The sequence below is a fragment of the Haliaeetus albicilla genome, chromosome 16 (assembly GCF_947461875.1).
Source record: "Haliaeetus albicilla chromosome 16, bHalAlb1.1, whole genome shotgun sequence".
In the NCBI taxonomy this organism is placed as follows: Eukaryota; Metazoa; Chordata; class Aves; order Accipitriformes; family Accipitridae; genus Haliaeetus; species Haliaeetus albicilla.
The window spans coordinates 30,247,816-30,268,734 of record NC_091498.1 but is presented as its reverse complement, the minus strand read 5'-3'; the positions used below and the strand labels follow the sequence as shown (position 1 = coordinate 30,268,734).

The 20,919-nt window shown below is 37.7% G+C and overlaps 1 protein-coding gene across 11 annotated transcripts in view; it reads left to right on the top strand.

Annotated features, from left to right (window-relative positions):
• The window catches only part of SHANK2 (SH3 and multiple ankyrin repeat domains 2), a 363,547-nt gene that overhangs the window by 89,928 nt on the left and 252,700 nt on the right, over positions 1-20,919 (top strand). For 7 of the 11 annotated variants that reach the window (XM_069804140.1, XM_069804146.1, XM_069804141.1 and 4 more), the window contains exon 13: positions 20,126-20,176. The exons of 3 other annotated variants lie outside the window; for them this stretch is intronic. In XM_069804140.1, coding sequence (XP_069660241.1) covers positions 20,126-20,176 — 51 coding nt within the window. Of the gene's footprint in view, positions 1-2,776; positions 3,113-20,125; positions 20,177-20,919 lie in introns of those variants that run through there. One more of the 11 variants, XM_069804148.1, reaches the window with a different exon arrangement.

Here is a 20,919-nt window from a genome sequence, read left to right as displayed (position 1 = left end):
CTACACTATCCATGTCCATCTGTTTTGATATGTGCCAATTAACATTATTCTTAGATAATTTTGTTGTCCCAAACTATTGCGGTAGGAAGTCACTTGTACTTTCAATGCAGAAGGTATTATGTGGGTGTCTTCCAGTTTGTCAGCAGTCACAAAGCTGTTTCAAGTAATGTTGCCAAAACTGCAATTACAAGGATCTAACAGCAGTAATGTAATGCTTATGATTCATGGTCCTGTGCCATGCATTGCGGTGAATGAGCTGCTTTGTTCAGTGGCAGAGATCATAGCTCAGCCTTTCTGCAGAAGGAGGGTATCACTACCTGTGGAGTAAAGGATGAGACTGCAGCGTGCCGACAGCAAAAGCACTATATCTCAATGCACTGGTCCACAAGAGCACCACATAAATAAATATATATGCTTAAGTGTTGGCTATGTCACTTATCATCTATGCCACCTTTGCCTGCCAATTATATTTCATTGGCATTTAGAGTAGAATACCATTTTAAGCCGTACGCGAAGTCTGGGATTGTTTAGTTAAGAAGAGGCTGATTTGCATGTCTTAAAGGGAGTCTGTCTTTTTTTTCTTGTGGATTTTATTTTCCCCTTGGCCTGGATCTGTGCCAGACTGTAGTGCTAAGACTATCCCTATTGTTGAAGATGGTGGAGAAGGAGCTCAGGTGGAAAATGACCAGGTTATCCTGTAGCAGTAGAATATTCTAATTTACAGTAGAACCACTAAATCTTTGTTCTACAGATCAAATCCCACAGAGACTGTTCTTCCTTTTCCTTTTTATTTAATTATAAAGCACTTACATTAGACAAATGTGTTGAAATGCTGAAAAACTAGACGTATATAAAATAAGCTTCTTTGCAATAATCATAAGACTTCACACTATTTTGTAAAAAGAAGAAAAATGTACAAATATCTATTTTAGAGGCAAAAAAGGCAAAAATAATGACCCATGGAGTAATGTGACATCTGACTGTAAGAGAGGGGTGTTCTTCTAAGGTGTGTAGTGTCTGGTTATCTCACTCAGATCTTGCCAGATAAAAGTGTCTACTTAGGGTCAATGTGAGCATACATTTTTGGTCAGAGGGATGAAGTCTGTCTGCTTCCCTTTTATAGAAGCAAAATGGATTAAAGTTTGTATCCAAAAGAGAAGGTGCAGGTGCCATTGGCAACCTGATTAATCCAAGGAGTCCCTTCCTAGTCATCTGGAAAAAAGAAAGAGGAGATTTTGCCTGTAAAGTTTCTCAGCTACATAAAATTGTGCTGTAGAGGCCACCCAGTTGGCTCAGCTGAGTGTGTTTCAAGACAGATAATGTCATTTAGGGTTTCAACACCAATAGGAGGGGTCAGAGCTGGTGGATGTACCCTGAGGCAGCTCTGAAGAGCAGCACTTTGGTTGAAGACCACGTACCACGATGGTCCTCCCTCCCTCCCTCCATGTTCTTTCTTCAGTCTGGAGAAAGCCTGGTTTCTCTCACATCCTCATTCTGGATGGGTGCAGCTCTCTGTCTCTTGGATAATTTCACAGAGGAAGCTCATGATGAAATGAGGGGCAGTCGGTGGAAGGAGGAGACCTGGTATCCAAACCCCCTGACTGTTCTCACGACTCTGATTTACAATGCGTAAACGTTCAGGCAAGGTTGCACCAAGCAGTTATATTCCTTTTTGGCTGTAAGCCCTTGTATCTCCCAGCAAACTGGAGTTTTGTAGAACCTGCTTCCGCTTAGCCACGGAATACAAGCATAAAAATCTGTTAGTTATTCCATCCTATTAAAAAATTTGACCTTTTCCTCTGAAAGTTCAAAACTGTGGGTTCTCTCACACATGCTCTCCTTTCTTCTTATCAGCAAGTTGCTTCTTCCTTTCCGTGCTCCTTTTCCCACCATCAATTGCCAATTAATCTTTCCATCCCAGGTAGTACATTAGGTGTCTGGGTGACCAGTTTGTTGAAACTGTAGCTTGAAAAGTATTTAGCACAGATAACTAATTTTTTTACTTGGTGCTGCCATTTTCAGAAACAAACTGAGGAAAAAAAGCCTTGCAAATGATTCCTGTGGCTTAGTACAATAAAAGACACCTTGCTGTCATTGACAGAGAAAGTTCACATTAGTCTTATTTCAGACAGGGATGATGCAGTTTTGTAAGACCAAATCAAATGTAAAAGATAAAGGTTTCAGAGGAGAGGAAAAAAGGATATTGATAAAGGATTAAAAACAAGATCCAGATTTCATTGTATTTATTTCTTTTATAGGTTCTAAACATCAGGGAATCCCTTTTGTTTTCTTGACAGATGTTTGAAAGGTGAATGAAAATTGCTGTATCATTGAAAAAGTAATCCTATTTGAAACAAATTAAAATAATATTTTTCATAAAGCAAGAAAACCTATTACCAAGAGGTACTTAGAAACTTGTTTTACAAGCAGTATGAAATACTTAGCACAGCTTCTCAGATTATTTCAATTCATCATGCCCCCAAATTAGTTTTTTGAGGAATAATAACAACATCAAAGTAGCTTATTTTAATTATCACTTATTTTGAAAGTCTTTGGAACCCAGAAGTATATTGCAGCTCCGTGACTATTGTTCCATCTTCTCTTCTGCTTTGAGGAAGATATTACATATACTCCTGATGTACAGTACAGCAGTTGCACATCATTAAAAAAAAAAAAAGTCCCTTTTTAAACTTCTTTTTTTTAACTAGCTATAGCACATTTATAATTTATTTAACTTTATGCATTTATTTATTGCAAACTAAGAGAAAGTAATGGATTAAAAGATGTGACGAATAGAAAAGTTAATCCCTGATTGTTTTCATCCAGCCTGCAGCTGTCTGTGAGTAAATGAGCACAGCAGATTTAGGAAGCATTTGCTATACAGAATTTACTATGGCTTCTATAGGATGGAGTTACAAAACCCAATCATATATGTAAGAATATTGAAGCTTTCATTAGATACAGATACGCAGATATTAAGTATGTGGCAAGCTGATAATCCTTTGACTTGGATAACCTATTTTTAAATCTCTCTTTTGCCTTGGTTCTTTGTGATGAGATGAATTTTCAGATGGATTAAATGACATGGGTTGTTCTTCTTCAAGTGAACAAGGTTTGTTTTATATTGTACATCTTGTCCTTCAGCAGCTCTGAAGTAGAAGCAATAGGATTCTTTCGTTTTGTTTTTGTTTGCTTTTTGCTTTAGAAAAATGAAACACATTGAGCTGGTGTGTGAGTTTTTGTTAGTTGATTAGCAGACTAACTAATACTTGGATACTGTTGCTAGGCTTCAAGTCAGAGTTCCTGTATTCCTCTATAATTATGCAGAGATATGTGTATGTGATGGTTTGTCTGTGCTTTCACATGGATTTTTATTTTTTTTTTAATTATTGAAAATCTGCTAATATGGTAGGCTTATCCTTTAAAATATACATACTCCACACTGAGCAATTGCTTTTAAATAAAACATTTTTCAAGTATGAATAAAAGTATTTATTTTTATTGGAATTGTGATTGTAAACATCTTAGGAAACATGCATTTTATTGTAGAATAAGCAGAACAGGTCTTTCAAAACACAAGGATATTAGTTGATTTGTGGTAAAATTGCTTTTCTAAGCCATTTTCTTTAATTAGATCAGAGTGATTGAGGTCAGCACTCTTGGTTTTTCAGCTGCAAGTGTTTCTGTTAAATGCTAGCTGGCCCAATGAATATTCTGTTTGTTTACATATTTATTCTGGTTTGGGAAACCGTTTAGTAATCTTGATTTTCATAAATCAAATGCCTGCAGAATACTTCTCAAGTTAGGGGAAATTGTATTTAGAAAGATAAAAGCAGGAACAAGAAAAGGCATTAAATCAAAAGACTTAAAAATCTACAAAACTGTCAGCAGCATGCAATGACTTGTTCTATTTTTATCACGTTACTTAATAGAAGCAAAAGGGACACAAACACGTATTATAGCCCTGTGTATTTGTCATTTGAATGTGAGTAACATTAACCTGTTTCATACGCTAGCAGGCATTTTAATGTGGAAAAAGGACGACATTAGCGTAATCAGGATGGCAAAGACACCGAGATCTTCATTGCCCACATTTTAAATGCATATTGTTTGGTAGACTGTCATTATCCTATGTTCCCTTTTGCAGTTTCTTTCAAATACCTCTGCTAAATTAATAATTGTTTCTCACGTCCATAGGAAAAACACCTTTACATTAATGACTTTTAATCTGGGTTACAGTGAAACGAATATTGATTGGTATGAAATAAATTTGTTGCTATTATTTATCTGTTTTTCTCTGAAGGGTTCTAAAGAATAGAATGTCTTATACTCAGTCTTGCTATGTGGTAGCAAACAAATTGGAAGACTGGGAATTGTGATCTGTTAATGTAATTACATACCGAAATGTAGGACAGAGCCTGAAAAACTTACAGTAGTTTTCTTTTTCCCTTTGATCACAAGTAATTTTTTTCTGTGTGTGTACACAGTACAAAATTGTGTGGCAACCAGTTTTGCTTCAAAGTTTAAACTTTGTTTTCAGAAGCTGACTGTTCTTGTTGGCCTTTGAACCTTGGTGTATTCTGTGCACGTAACGTGTTATGTAGTGCGTGGCCATTGCCTGTGATTTCTTAGACTTACTCTAAATTTTGAGCAGGAAAGTAAGGAGAGAACTGATGACATATGGAACTGCTGATATAAGTACAGTAGATTTCAGAATGATTTGGCGTGGTTTTGTAAACCAGTCTGTAGTGTCTCCTTGCCACCTGCCAGGTAGGCAACGATTGCCACAGCTACTCCTCTTAGAGTTTATTTTACAGACTGAACAAGGAGAACCCTGTAATTGAGCCGAAAATAAACTACTGGAGGAATCCTAGGCCATCTTCAGTGCCTCTGAGCTAGTTTTGGTCTTGGGCAAGAACTCTGTGGTCTGAGCAGTGGGCGCAGGTCACGCAGGGCTTGCTGGCTTAGCCCCATCTTCCTCCTGGAGATGTTTGAGATGTTTGGGAGGGGGGAAATGAAGGGTGGAAGTGAAGGGGGAGAATTGGTACGTGTTTGGGTCTTGCCCCAATCGTCATGCTCCGACCCAAATAGTTGAAAGTGTTTCTAGGGCCCCCAGCTCCCACTTCCCCCAAATCTGGCTTCTAGCTAGCTCCTCATCTGCTAGCTCCTCATCAGGAGAAATACTTCTCACCTCCTCTGCTCCTTCAAGGCTGGGACCCTTATATCCAGTGGTTGGGAACTGTGCTTTTTGTTTTGGTAATATTCCTATCATCAGTGTGCTGTTTCATCACAGAGTAGGGTCAGTTACCTTTCCCAAGTCCTTGAAGGATATGCATGCCGTAAGGCATGGTCCTTTCACTGGTATTGGCTTTTCTTGGTTTTGGTTTTTTTTTCAATAGCTTTCACTGGCTTGACACCACTGAGGTAGTAAAATCGGGGGTATGTACAGAACAAGTGCAAGTTGCTGAATAAAAAAAAGAATAAAGCCGTAAAGCATAATCAGTAGGAAAAAATGATTTGAGTATACCAGGGATAATTGCTCTGACTGGGGACAAAAATGGAATGTATTTTTGTATATCAAACAGGTCACCAAATGAATAAGGTTAATTTCTTGCTTTACAAAAAATAATTGAGTGGATTGTACTGTCCTCAAAAAGTCTGGTGAAATACATGAAAGGATAATGCCATTGAGCTAAATAGGCAGATCAAGGGTCATGTTATGTGCAGACAGCAGTGCAAGTACCCCAGAACTCTCAAAAGCTGAAATTTTGAACTAGTATTTCAGCCAAACTGGAACTTATGTTAATGATTTTCTGTTACTCCCTGTGAGTGAAATTCGCAGTGTTGTTCAACCTGGTGGCTGTGTCCTTCTAACCCCTGTAGCTCCCCTTGGAGTCACTGGAAATGGTCAGCAGATGACCCATCCCTCGGGAGTCTGCTTTCCGATTCAGCCTTCCAGACAAGGTGCCTGATCCTGCATCAGGGTGTCTTTGGGGGACAAGGGCAGGTACTAGAATAAGTTAAGGAGTTGAATTAGGCTGAGGGGCTGTAAAACAGAAAGTAGTACTTTTGAGTTTATATGGGACCTGAAATTTGTTTAGTCATCTCCAATTCAATTTGATAGGTCATAGATCATAAAACTGGAAGAGGTTTATGTGATCATGCTGTCTGAACTTCACCGTAGTGCAGATTACAGAATTTGTCCTAACTAATTCCTCCTTGAACTGGATTATAACTAGGAAAAACATTTTGTCTTGTTAAAGACCTGCAATAATGTAAATAAGATTTGGAAAATTGCATCCTAGTCTTGTCATCTGATATTTTTTGATCCATTTGTTAATTGTTCTAGAGTTGATTACCCCTTCATTAAAGAGACATACCTTGTTTCTAATATCAGCTTGTCTGGCTGTAGCAGCTGGACCCTGAGTATAGCTGAGTCTTCTTGACTCTACTGCATCTGTGTCCACATTTCTCTTCTAAAACTACTCCTTCCTTAGTGACAAGGAGCTGATCTCAGCTATTGGAGAGGAAAAGCTCTGAGGAGGAGATGTAAAACTTGAATGAAGGTCTAAATTGAATATAAGAAACCACCATGGACTTTGTAGGTTTTATTTCTATTGCTGTTTGATCAGTATTATCTTAAGCTCCTTTCTGCTAACTTTTCTCAGGGTCCACTAAAATCTGTATCCCTAGACTTTCTATAATTGTGCTTTTTTAAGAGGATACGCCCTTTGGAAGTATGTGATCAGTGCATTTCAATTGTGATATGTATAGATCTCTGTGTAACAAAACAGGAGGGTTTGGATGGCAATACCAATATTAGGATATTAGAGGGCCCACACCCAGGGGAGCCTGCAATGCAGCTGGAAGATACAAGGCAGCTGAACAAGGGATACTACAGAAGAAAAATTGTTTGAAGTGTCTCACAGAGAATTCTAGTATTCCTCAAAAGTTAATGTATTTTCTTTAAATCATTTTTCAACATGAGCCTCAAGAGCTCTCTAAGATTGTATCAAACACTATGTGGGATTTCAAACAGTGAAACAGTGAAGCCAGGTCAAAAATAGATGTAGGACAAATGGAGAAATAGATGTGTGCAGAATCCCATGGCTTTCTATTTCTCCCATTTACAATGGTGAGAACACAGGAAAAAGAGATGAAAGAACATTAAATAAATGCTAGAGTTAAAAAAAAAAAAGAAAAGGCAAAATAGAGATTGATAAGAATAGTCAGGAATGCTTCCTGAAGAAATTTCCTGTGTTTCCCAAAGTAAGCACAGAGATGGACTAAAAAACCAAAAAAACCCAAAGAACAACAACAACAACAATAAAAAAGGGGAGGGGAATCAAAAAAACCCCACCTCTCAGTGTAATGTAGGTCTTCATGCTGAACACTTCATCACACGCCTTTTTATGCACCCCGTAATTTCCTTTATATAATGAGGCTGCCAGTAGACTACAAAGTTAAGACTAATGGCACAAGGGCGGATTTGTAACTTCTGAATATGTGGACTTTCATGTGCCACTGTATATCTTAATTGTTGCATTATTGAAAATAATTAGGTTCAATATAACTCTTATTTGGGGAAAGGACCATCTTCCATGGAGTAATTGGATTTGGATGAGGATAGCCTTCCAAATACAGAAGCAACTTGGTTACATCGCCAATCATATAAAACAAGTATTTGTATGAATAAAAAGCTTTGTCTGAATATAAAACTAAATATTAGTATGAGCTTAGTGATTGCAAGGATAATATTTTTCTTTTAGATCGGTTCAAATAACCTTTTTAAGTTACTGATAATAATTGTAATTGATAATATCCTCCATTTTGAACAGGCTTACTACACTTCAGTGACTCCCTTGCTTGGAACTCCTCTTTCTATTATGCTAAAATTTATATTTATGCAATCCTTAACAGCTACACATTCTGCTTTTCTTCCAAACTAGATTATTTATCCTAATCAAGTTGATGTTACGTTTTTCATTCAATATACAATGGTTTGGCAATTTACTTTAAGAACTGAGACTTCACTGAAGAAATTTGTTTTAAGTATTTTATGAATAATCTGATTTTCATAAAAACATATTAATGTCAGAATTTTAGTGAAAATTGATCTTGTAATATACAGTCTCTTTAAAAGGAAATAGCATCCTCATAGAAGACCATTTGTTGTCAAATTATAGATGAGGCTTGATAAAGGGGTAGGCTTTGAAGCATACTGCTTTGTAATGAGTGTAATATTTCACACTGTATTTCACACTGTTCACAATATTTCACGCTGTTGCTGTTACTCCATTTATATCTCAGTCTCCTGGGCTATGTCTGAGTTGACAGTCTTTCCCTTGGAGTTCATGATCAGCTGTATCTTTTTGCAGTCAAGGTTTTTTCACACTGTGGAAGATATCTTCAGAGTAAACACTTTCGGAGTACTTAGATCAGATCTCCATAGGATCTTGGACAAGGCTCCCAGGGAGTCCAGGGCCGTTGAAACTATGTGAACCTTTTCTGCCATTCCCTCTGTATTTTAATGAGCTGCTGTTTGGAGATATGTGTGTTTTCTCTTTTGTTTCATTGCCAGATGTCCACTCCATTGACAAAAAAATGTTTTAGATTATTTTTTCTGTATTTGCCGGTTCTAAGGGTAGCTGAATCAGAAAGATGTCTTGTTTACTGGTTTCCATGGTTCTCTCCAGTTGTAAGTGGTGGTCCTAAAGGGTGTTCGTGTTGTTTGTTACAGTAATTGGTTTTTAAGAATATCAGAGAAATAATTACTTTGGCGTTATCTGGCTTTGTGTGTTTTCAGGAATAGCTGAAAATGTAAATTATTTCTAAACATAATAATAGAAAACACAATTTATGGATGGCACATGTTGTTAAGGGATGACATTTTAAATTTCTTCAATTTCCAAGTTAACCAATCAGACAAAGTTTTATTTGCTAGCCTATCGAAACCTATTTTTGTATTTGGGTGTAACTATCGCTATAAATACAAATAAGCTGGTTATGGAATGAGTTTATTGTTTTACACCACTTTCTCTGGAGTGTCTCTGTCTACTCATTCCCTGATATATGGACAGACATCTTCCATCTGGACAGTGGCAAGTATCAGACTGGGCTGTGCACTCCAGTCTCTTACATCTGCCCAGGGCAGCGTAGTTTCCATGCCCTGCATGGCCTGGGAATCCTACTGGTGTGCAACAAGATTGTTTTGTCAGTGAATCTCTGTTCTGTTTTGATTTTTTATTTTTCCTTCTCCTTTCCACGTGTGTCTTGATAATTGCATATGCAGGTTTTGAAGTCAAAAGACTTATTTTCTGCTCCATTTTCTAGGTAATGTTGCTGAAATAATTGTTCAGAATTTTTCATAAAAGACAGAATTATGATACCATCTTGATTCAGAAGAGGTTGCAGAGTAAATGTTATCCAGCAGAGTGGCTATAATTGGGTGAAATCTATGCTGAATGAAAAACAACAAAAGTTTTATTGAATTGAAGAGGCAGGAAGATTTACAGCATTATGATTGTATTGTTTGTATGTGCGTAGGAGTATCTCTGGTTTTCTGTTAATTATATATTTCTACTAATTCCAGGAGACTAGGACTTCAGTATCCTAGTAAAGATACCATCTTAAAACTATCATCCTAGCTGTTTGGCTTTCAGAAATAAGGAAACTATGAAAGTAAAATGCCCAGATTTCATTTCTCCTCCTAAAGTATTCTCTTATGAAAAAAACCCATTACTTGGTAAATTTCTATTCTCTATATGTAATCTTTTGTATTATAGCATTTCCTACTTGGGAAACTGCCTCTGACATCTCTTTGGAACATCTGAGATAGCAAAATTTCTGTGATGTGTTTTCAGTTTTAAGTGTGTCTTATCAAATCTATAATGTAACACCAAATTATTTATTTATCCTGAAGAAATTATTTGTTGCTCCTGAAGAAAGTCTTCCAAGTGCAGACTGTCAGCTTGCTGGTTTGTCCTTTGAGTCTCCCTTTCCTTTTTTTTTTCATCTAACACCCAGCCACTAGTACTTCTAGCATTTCTGGGATTGCAGGCACCAAGGTACATGTGTATTTTAACCTTAGGGATTTTAGCAGACTAAAATGAAAGTTTTCATGTGTGTTCTTCTCCTCTTCCTGCATGTCCCACCTATGTGAGTGGTCGTGCAGAGATGAGAGTCCCCATAGCCCCCATCCCATAGAGGCATGCTGTATCTCGTCCTGTACAGCCTGATCCCGGCTCACTGTCTTTGCCTTCAAAAGGAAACCCAACCCCTCCTGCTTGTCCACGCAGTACTGGTCCAGATGTCTGGGCTCATGGCTTGCAAGAACTCAAAAGAAGCTGTGAGTCCACGGAAATTTTTGTATTAGTTTATCTTTACCCTTCTTTCGAGGGCTAAGCTTTTTATTTTGGGTCAAAGCATGGCTTATCTTGCCGGCTTCATTAACACTTTTGAGAATGCCAGGTGCTAAAGAGTTCTATTTTTGCTGCGCAGATCAAGTGTGTCTAGTTTCTTGTGGCCTATTTTTACATATTTCTTCATTCTATGACTAGGAAAAGCTGTGAAGGGAACAAAGAGATTGCGAATAGCCAGAGAAAACTGCTATGATATTATTACAGGAAAATAAAGGGGAGGATATATCTGTGAGATTCCATTTCTGAGAGGCATGGAATTAGAATTAAAGGCAGGAAATTATGTGTATAAAAACAAATAAAATAAAAGGTGGAACAGTACATTTTGTTAGCTATATTTCATCAGTCAATTGTCTATTTCCAGATAATTGTATGAAAAATGCTTTTAGGTCCTTGAATGAAGGATTCTCAAGTACCAGTGGCTCAGAATTTTTCTCCCTTCTCCACAGGTATTCCAGGGCATTCTTATTTAGCATTCAGAACTAAGGAGTTATCTGCAGAAAGTGAGGAGATGTTGAGGAACCTGATGGCTCCCCAGAGGAGGAGATGTACAATCTGCTGAGGGGCTGTGCTTAAACCCAGTGGTCCCTTGTCTTAAAAATGGACAACTGACTAGGCTGTAGGGAGCTGGGAGGGAGAAAAGGAGATGCTCTGTTCCTTTGTGCAGAAGCCACCAGCCAGCACAGGGACTCTGACGCTGACCTGGCCGTAAAGGGCAAGGGCTGGGATCTTGCTCTGCAGTAGTTGATGTACAGTTGATATTCATGGGATAGAAACCCAGAAAAATAGCAGAGAACCACTTATGATGACTTGGAGTGTAGCAGTAGGGCAAGAAAAGCTTCCTAAGACTAAGCTAACCGAACTGTGTCAGTCCTCCCTGTAGATCCTTTGGACTTCTGGACACTCTTCTTGTCCCCTCAACTCTCTCTGGTTGATCCATATGCAATACTGTGGTTAAGTACCAGGAACTGAGTGTGTAAGACGGTGCTCTCTATGCATCTTGGTGTTGTGTTTGCATTTTTCTACAGCACCATGACTCCAGGTATATCTATGTCTTTTGAAGGCAGTCCTGGAAGTTTTCTGCATGTGCTCAGAGGCAGCAACTGGGAGACCACAAACTGAAAGGCATAGAGCTAAGCTTTGTTTTGAACTGTGTTTAACATCAGAAAGCCTCCAAGCAAGGGGATGGTTAGTATAGCTTGGTGCTGTACTGACATATTTATACAGCATCAGCCTGGCTTGAGGAATGGTTAGAATGAGCTCATTTGTCTGCCCCAGCAATACACAATCAATTTGTGATCTACTGTAATGTCCAGAGCCTTTTCTTCAGCACCACTACCAAGTATGCATATCCTTACTGGATTTGTCTAACTACTAATTCCACCCCAAATAAGGATTTTATAATTTTTTCAGCCAATTGCATCTTGCCTGTTTCAGATCACTTTTCCATTTAATCATGATTGCTTTCCTGTTTCTCTCCTTCGTTGTCACCTTTCCTCATTTTTCTTTTGCTTTTGTCAGTGCCAGCTTTGTGTTCTGTATTGTACCTCTGTGCTCTCCCAGTTCTTTCCCTTGGTTACTCAACTTCTATTCCCTTGTAAGATACAAGCCTTTCCTGTGTCTGAGGACGCTGCTAAGATTTCTGCATGTTGACTTTTCCTTTCCCTAGGCAATTTCCTATGAAACTGTAAGATTATTGGGCAGATCTGGCCTTGGTTTATGATAGCATTGGGCTGCTAGCAATGGATTAATTGTTTAACCTGCATGCAAGAAAAGATTACGTTAGGACAAATAAGTAATTACAAGCACTTGTAAAATACGTTGTTGGTCTTAGTTTGGATCTGTGAACTTCCATGTTTTACAAGTTCTGCAACATTTGGGTTGGAGTTTAGGAATTAAAAATAGCTAAAAGCAATCCCAAGAGTCTGCTGACTTTCTTCCTTTCTAACCTGTTGTCGTGGTTTAACCCCAGCCGGTAACTCAGCCCCACACAGCCGCTCGATCCTTCCCCACCAGTGGGATCGGGGAGAGAATCAGAAGGGTAAAAGTGAGAAAACTTGTGGATTGAGATAAAGACAGTTTAATAGGGAAAGCAAAATCTGCACACGCGAGCAAAACAAGGAATTCATTCCCTACTTCCCATGGGCAGGCAGGTGTTCAGCCATCTCCAGGAAAGCAGGGCTCCATCACGTGTAACGGTCACTTGGGAAGACAAACGTCGTCACTCCGAACGTCCCCTCAGTTTATATACTGGGCATGACATCACACGGTATGGAATACCCCTTTGGCCAGTTTGGGTCAGCTGTCCTGGCTGTGTCCCCTCCCAAATTCTTGTGCCCCTCCAGCCTTCTCGCTGGCTGGCCATGAGAAGCTGAAAAATCCTTGACTTGGTATAAACACTACTTAGCAACAACTGAAAACATCAGTGTGTCATCAACATTCTTCTCATACTTCTCATACTATACCAGCTACTAGAATCTATCCCAGCCAAAACCAGGACATCTGTACTTAGGACAGAGTATTTTTTTTCTTTTGACCCATTAGCATAACAATGTTTATTCAGACATCTTCATAAGCAACAGGTGCACATTCTTACATGTGAAGTTAACCAAGAGAGACAAAAAATGTAAGAACTAATCTGACATTGTTTATTTCAACCAAATGAAAGCAAACTTGCATTAGCTAGATTCCTAATATAGAAAATGCTTTGGATTTTTAACACAGGACTGTGTTTTCCTCCTTGTGGTAAATAATGCAGTCATCTTCTTGGTTTGCTTTTTTTTTTTTTTTTCATCACTAGCTTGGTTGTGCATAGTGGGAGAACATACGTTTTCCGATGATGCTTGGATGAAGAAGGGTTTCCCTTTCATCACCTTTGCTGACAAAAGCTAAAGCTTGGAGCCAGTCTACCTCCAAAGGTGGTGGAGCTTTCTCTCCACATGCCTGCACTGAATGATATTTTGGGTTTTGTTTTTTTAAGTAAGAAAGAGATCTAGCTGAGTCAAAATCCCCGTGGGTTAACAGTGCTTCTCATCCTTTGTGGAGTACAGGTCTACATCTTAGAAAGTCCATTTCAAAAGTTATATACTGGCAGAAATTTTATGCAATTAAGCATATTTTTTGGCATATTCAGAGATTTGGAGGGAGTAGTACTGACTAAGAACTTTTTGGTCGTACGGTGGACTTAATTATATGACATTCCCAAACAGAATTCGGGATTTGTTCGTTGATGTACTTTCAGTTTCTTACTTCTAAAAAAAAACAATTATGGAATTATCCAAAAGATAGTTTAGGGTTCCCCCTTTTTGAAGGACATGCATCTCTGCTGCAAATAATTGGAAGTTAAAAGAATGGAGCGCCTGTTATTAAGTCTGGGGTGTTGCCAGCGGCTCAGAGAACAGGGTCCCTGCGCGGGGTGATGCTCTGGTCCCCATGGTGACGGTGCTTTGTGTGGAACACTGTGGCACAGCATCCCGCGGGCTGGAAATGACCACTACGCCTGCGGTAGGTACCCAGGAATTACCGTGCCCTGTGTACTTCCCTCTTCGCAAAACAGTTAGTGCTTCTGTTTTCCACCCGTGGCTACGTCTAAATAATCAGTTGCAGTTTATTCTGTACCAGCTGATGAGGGAAATAGTTCAATTGATGAGGGAAGTTTTTCTGGTGTCTAAATCTGTTATGCAAGTGACAAATCATGTTCTGCATTAAAGAAGTGTAAATCTGGATAAAATCCACATAAATTATTACGGATTTAGGCTAGTGCCTTATCTTAGGGTGTGTTTGGGTTTCCTCTTGGAGAAGAAAAAAAAGACAAAATCTATTAAGTCTTTTTCTGGCAGCTGGTGGACTGTGTCCTATGCAGTCTGAAAAATATCTATGCAGAGTAAAAACATCTGCTTCTCCTCTGATTTGTATCTTCTGTCTAAGTGAAAAAATGGAGTAAGTTGGGTGTAAAGAGTTGTTTAAAACCAAAGATTCCCCATTTAGTTATATTTAGTATTTGTAATGGCATGTTCTTGACATATGATGACAAAACTGTAATGTACTTCTGATATCCAAATGTTTGTACTGATCCAGTACTATATGCAAATTAAAATCTAAAATTATTTGATTAATACTGGGTTCACGTACAGTAGCAGTTCTGCTGGTTTCTGAAACAGTAAGTTACAATGACATAAGCTTTGTATCTAGCTTTTATAGATTACACCAGCATATGGCTTAGACACTTTGTTACCATCCCTAACACAACAGGCTCTAATTTTAGAATGTCCTTTACTGGTTACAGCTAAATTGTTTTTGTCATAGACTTCTTTTTTTCTGAGAAAAGTAAAGGGTTTTTTTTTGTTTGCAGTGTTTTAATAATCGTGCTCAAGTCCATTAAGCTTTGTGGAAACTAGAAAGAAATAGGAAAACAATGAGTCATTAAAATACATGTTGTGGAGGATTAAATTCTCTATTCTAGCTGAATTGCTTCCAGGCAATAAGGAAAAAGTCAGCCAAGTATCATATCAAGTTAAAGAAGTCTCAGAATTTTGGCAAGGTTTTCTGTTTTGGTTTTTTTTTTTTTCTTGGTAAATACTCCTAAAATTTGACTTTGGGAATACCAGTCATCTCTGCTACATGAGGGGTGTCTGTAAGGGATTGGGTAAGCAGGGCATGATGATATTGGATGGCACTGGTGTAGTACCGAGTCATTTGTGAACATCAGTGAACATAAGTGATAAAATAAGGTATGTTTCTTAACCCTTATGTGAGTCCTTGTCACACAAGATCAGCATTTTACTAAGTTGTTACAGTGAGCAGAGCTATTTAAAGAGGTGAAATGTTCAAGTCCAGAATTTGTTTCATGGGATATCAGGCTAGTACACAGATAGAGATCTCATTAGAGACCATTATCGAATAAATAGCAGTCTACGCCTTACCTTCCTTATACAGATCTGTACATGTAGAATTACAGGAAATGGGTTTTAGTCATGACAGTTCACATATATACTCTGACCATTTTTGTTTCATGATAGAGCCATTACATTTATACTAATCTCATAAAAGCTACAGGGTGTCCTTTTTCAAATAGCTTTCATATTTCTGTGTTAAGTAGCATTTTATAGGTTGCTTACGTCTGGTACAGCAAGATGTGAATAGATGTGTTTAAAATAATAAAATCCAGATTAGTAGTTAAACTTCTTTTATCATTAGATAAAGAATATTTTCTGCAAGGCCGAACATCTTTTAATTGCATATAACTGAACACACACAGTCAAGATTTACACATGTATAAAATAAAGCCATTAGGGCCTACCTGTTTTTGGTTGGTTTTTTGTTTTTTTTTTTCTGCAGACATGTAGAAAAATCAGTGCAATTAGCATTGACCCCAGAGAAGCTTGAAATCAAAGTTAGATCTCTGTGTTTAATGATACTCAAGATTTTCTCTTTTAACACATACAGATTTTGGATAAGGTCAGTATAGTTTATATGTGAAGAGAGATGCCAGTTCTGAAGTATTTGGCAAAATATTTGGGTACATCTTTCATCTCCTTTTTCTGCAACTGCTTTGTATCTTGGATCAGCAATAGAAGCATAGGAGATCTCAATTATTCAACCTAAATGAATAATTGGTTTAATTAAGGATCTTGAGTATGTGTGTACGATGGTAAGTGATATAAGATAATTTTTTGTAAAGGATTTTTTAAAATTTCAGTTGACCTTAAATTCAGGGGTTATTTTTGGCAAAGAAATGCCTCCAAACAGTCTATGGAAAATTTAATATAGCTTTATAGTGAAAGGATCGTGTTTGAAGTACTTAGGATTCTGAGAATCGGAGGTTAACATTCCTTCAGGATGGGTTTGTGCTTCGTCTTCCTAGGGGAAAGTATAGATCTGTCTGTAGAAATCGTCAAGAAGGCACCATGAAAGTAGAGTTTTGGTCTGGATTATAGGAACATTAAAAATGTCTTGGTAATTTCCATAAAGTGAGAGCCTAACCCTATTCTCTCTGACTTGGGGTCCTGTTTCCCTTGATGTAAGTGGTGTGTTGTCACTACACAGCCACTACAATACAGTGTAGTTGTCACACTCCAGTTGTTACTCCAGCAGATCTAAAAGAGTAAATTTAACTGAAAATTGGTGAAGGGAAATACAATTCAACTAGAGGAAAATGAGCTGCCAGCATAGTGTTTTATGTCAGTAGTGTTTCAAATCATTTAAAATGTGTGTGAATATCCAAAGATACTAGCCAAATTCTTACTGAAACAGTATTTCATCTTGAATTCTATGTGGAGGTGGTTATTGGTCTGATTTTTATCCTTCGTCAACAGCATATTTTTCGTATTGTACCTGGAATATCTGACATTCAGGATTATTATTTTTTTGTCTTAGGCTTTCTGACAGTCAGATATATATCTGAAAAGACTGCAAAAATATAGGACCTTAATGGAATTTTTTTGCCACCTACAGTGAGGCATATTTGATTCTTTTCTCCCGTATTTTGCACTTTCTAATTTTACAGTTATGACAGAAATGTTTGTAATTTGTCATTCTGTAATTTTGTGAGATCAGGTCTAGGGTTGCCAGCAGAATTTTTGGGTTCAACCAATTGTTGAAATAAATAACTGGTTGATTAAATCTAGCTTTTTTTTTCCTTGCAAATGTCTTGTCTGAAAAATAAACATCAGTTTCCATTGAACTGAAAACTATTTTGCTGTGTACAATATGTGGGGAAAAACTGCACTGCCTAAACACAAACAGTATAATGATTGTCCCTAAAACCAGAAGAGTTAAAGCTATTAAATTCTGATAAAGAACATTAATGCATGGAGTTTACAGCTGCCTGAGTATGCATCAATGATAATAAATCCAGATGCATGGAAATACTTCATAATATAAGGTTTATGTAGCTTTCATGGAAAATTTGTCCAGGGTAATTTGTATAAACTTGCAAAAATTATGCGTGTCGCTACTGTTTACATAAGCTTTTAAGTAATGGTGTATAACTTCTTAATGGCTAACTGGGCTTTTAGTTTCTCACTGTGATTTAAAAATTAATTTATTGTTTCTGATCTTAATGTTTACTGTGTATATTCCTAAAGATAATAAAATAATTGTTATAAATCGTGGTCTAAGGTAATTCCCATTGAATTGTATTATTGAAGATGAAGGTGGTGACAGCAGTAACTTCTACCCTCACTGGAAATATTTTTTACATAACGTAAATTTGTTTTTATGCTTGACTGTTGTATGTCCGAAGTTTCATAGTCAGATAAAGAATGAATATAATTGTAGTCAGTGCTACAGTAAACACAGGCTTTAAATAATTTTTTTAAAAGTCAGATTTTCTCAGGTATGTGCCAAAGAGCCCACCTTTATTGACAGGGAGTGAGAATCTACTTGAATAGAAATAAAGCAAGTTCCTTTTCAAAGCACGGGCACAGGTCAGTGTTTTTGCCGTCACTAGAGAAACAGGGCAATTTGCAGGTGAAGTTGCACCAAACGCCTGCAGCCGCCGGGACTGAGGTTGTAATGGTTCGTGTGGCTCCTGCAGGAGACTCCAGGCTTGCGGTGTGGAGGAGTGTCAGGACTTATGAATGATCCTCATTCTTAACTGCTTTCCCTTGATTTGCATTTGATTCTGAGCTGCTTAACCACTGGTAGATTATTTCAATTTTCCTGGTGAATAATGCATGAGGGTATATAAGTGGATGTTCCTTGGCTGAGTGGGCTGCAGATGAAAAGTGTCAGCTCCTTTGCAGCATTAATGTGCATTTTTTTCTCAGGTTAAAGCTGTGGAGAACCTAGATATGCTTTTTTTGGATAACTCCTACAAATGCCAAAATACTGGCAATGTTTGCTTTTTCTCTTCTTTTCCGTTTGAATACCTGTTATTACAATGAAAAAGTCAGTTGCCAATTTTCCATTACAAGCTTATTTTCCTTGGGACTCCCTTCAAGATTTCAATGTTCCATTGTTGTACCTGCTGCTTAAGCTTCCTGAAAACTATCAGGAACAGAGGTTTTTTGTTGTTTTTCTGCCACTAATGTTAATCTGTCTTACCAGCTCAGAACACTGATTCCTTTTTGCACCTCCTCTTCACTCTTGAGTATGTCCCAAAGGGATAATTGGAGTATCCTTTCCTGCACAAGAAACCTTGAGGCATAGATACATGCAATTTTTGTGTATAATATGTGCAATGGTTCATATAGGTAGATCTAAACACATTGAATGCTGTAATAATTGAAGCAATACTTAAACCCACCCATGATCCACTTAGTAGGAAAACCTCTTCAAATTTTTCCCTTATGAATTTACTAAGGGGCATTTGAGCATCTTAATGTACACTTGCTTCAGTCCCTGGGGTAGGCAGATCTCTTCTCCTTTTTCAGCTTATTAGAAAATATCCTTTTATATTCCAGAATGCTAGATGATTAAAGCACAACCATTGTTCTTGTTTGCTTGTGGTTAGGCTTATAATTATCTATTCAGGATCATAATTTGATTCCTAAAATATCAAAACTCTGAAACTTATGTCATGAGCCATTCTAAACAAAATATTTAATTGCAGTGCTCAAATGTGAAATGTGAAAACTTCCAGGATGTATCTGACATATATCAAATACTTTGGAAAATGATGTTTGATATGAGAGTCCTGTGGGAGTGTGGATAGAAAGAACTTCCTAAAATACGGAATCATGCTACTGAACAAAACAGTCATAAAATACAACTCTTCCAAACTCCCCAAATGTAACAATGTCCTGTGAATGTATAGACATCCAGATGTGAACTGTAGATAAGTATATTGTAAAATAATGCTTTTAAACTAAATTTAGTCTGACATAAGATAAAAGATTGAAAGCATTTGAAATTTTAGAGGTTGTATAGTAAATGAGGCATAGAGTTGTGCACATGTTTAAAAAGCAGCTATAGTTTAATAGCTATGATAACAGAATTCCATAAATACTCAAAACCAGTCCTGTGACTATTTTGTGGACTTTTTATAGTATTTGATGTAGAGATGCTAAAAATCTGGCAGAAATGCACATTCTTAGAAGGGTTGGTTTTTACTAGTATCACGTTGTACAATATGAATTCTCAAAATATAACCAAAGAATAATAGAGAGGAAAAAGAGAAAAAGTGTTTTGAGATGATGCGATTTAAATTTGAAATAATTACCAAACATGCTCTGAAAGCCATTTTCCAAAAAGATAAGTGATCTTTTTGTAATGGTGATGCTACGATTCCGGTGCTACCAAGACAGGGAGGGGGGTGTTGGTGTCTTGTCCATCACTACAGAAACTGGTCCCTGACTTTCACATGTGCCATTCAGAACACTGCAGTTAAAGCAGTCTTTCTCATTGTTCCAGCTGTATCGCAAAGATATTCCAGTCTTCCAAACCCTGTGTCACCTTCCTCTGCCATCCTTAATCATGTTTAACATTCTTCAGTACCTTCCATTACCTTTATCATTATCTCATTTTCATTTCCTCATTTCCTGTGCAAAGTAGCAGGGACAGCAGAATAGGAGAAACTAAGAGAAACCAGAGTTAGCTGCTTCATCTCCTCTAAATGTTTATTTTGTCCACTTTTCCATTTTCAAATCATGCCATCAGAGGAGCTTCGCTTGCATAAACTTTTGCTTTCAAATTTTCCCCTTAAAATCAAATTCTGACACCTAACTTCTTTTTGATGTTGCCTTCGTTCCTTGCCCTTCTTAAAGGTTCCTGCTTCCCATATCCAAGTAGAAGTCCCTGGAATCTGTTGCTGTCAGGTAAGGGCTAATCCATGATAATTTTTCTGTTTGGGGGCAATAGTAGAAAGGTCTGATTTTGGTGCTTTTATTCCCAGTGAAGGAAGATTAATGAAACACAAAGGTAATTTAAGAGCATAGCTTTCCCCTAAGGAAAGGCTTCACAGACCCAAATTCTGCTGTTTTGGGCTTCTTTAAGTTGGTGGTAGATAAAGAGGGTCTCTGTTAAAGATTTTGGGCTCCAAATGACTCTGAATTCCCCATTTGGCCCTCAGAACATTGAAAAGATGGATGGAAATAGAGAAAGTGTTTCTAGTGTAAGATGCTATTCATTGTGACTAATAGAATAATGTCTTCTTAATATGTTTTATACTGTGTCCCTATGTATGAAATCATATATCTAAAGTAGTGTTTAAATGCTATATTATCCCAGTCAGTATGTCAAACAGAATGCTAGGGGCCTGTATTTTCTTAAGATGTTTGACTTGTCATGGAAAGGGACTGCATCTAAACTGTATTCATGGAATCCTAGAAGGGTTTTGGTTGGAAGGAACCTTAAAGATCGTCTAGTTCCAAAGCCCTGCCATGGGCAGGGACACCTTCCACCAGGTTGCTCCAAGCCCCATCCAACCTGGCCTTGAGCACTGCCAGGGATGGGGCATCCACAACTCCTCTGGGCAACCTATGCCAGGGCCTCACCACCCTCACAGCGAAGAACTTCCTTACATCTAATCGAAATCTACCCTCTTTCAGTTTCAAGCCAT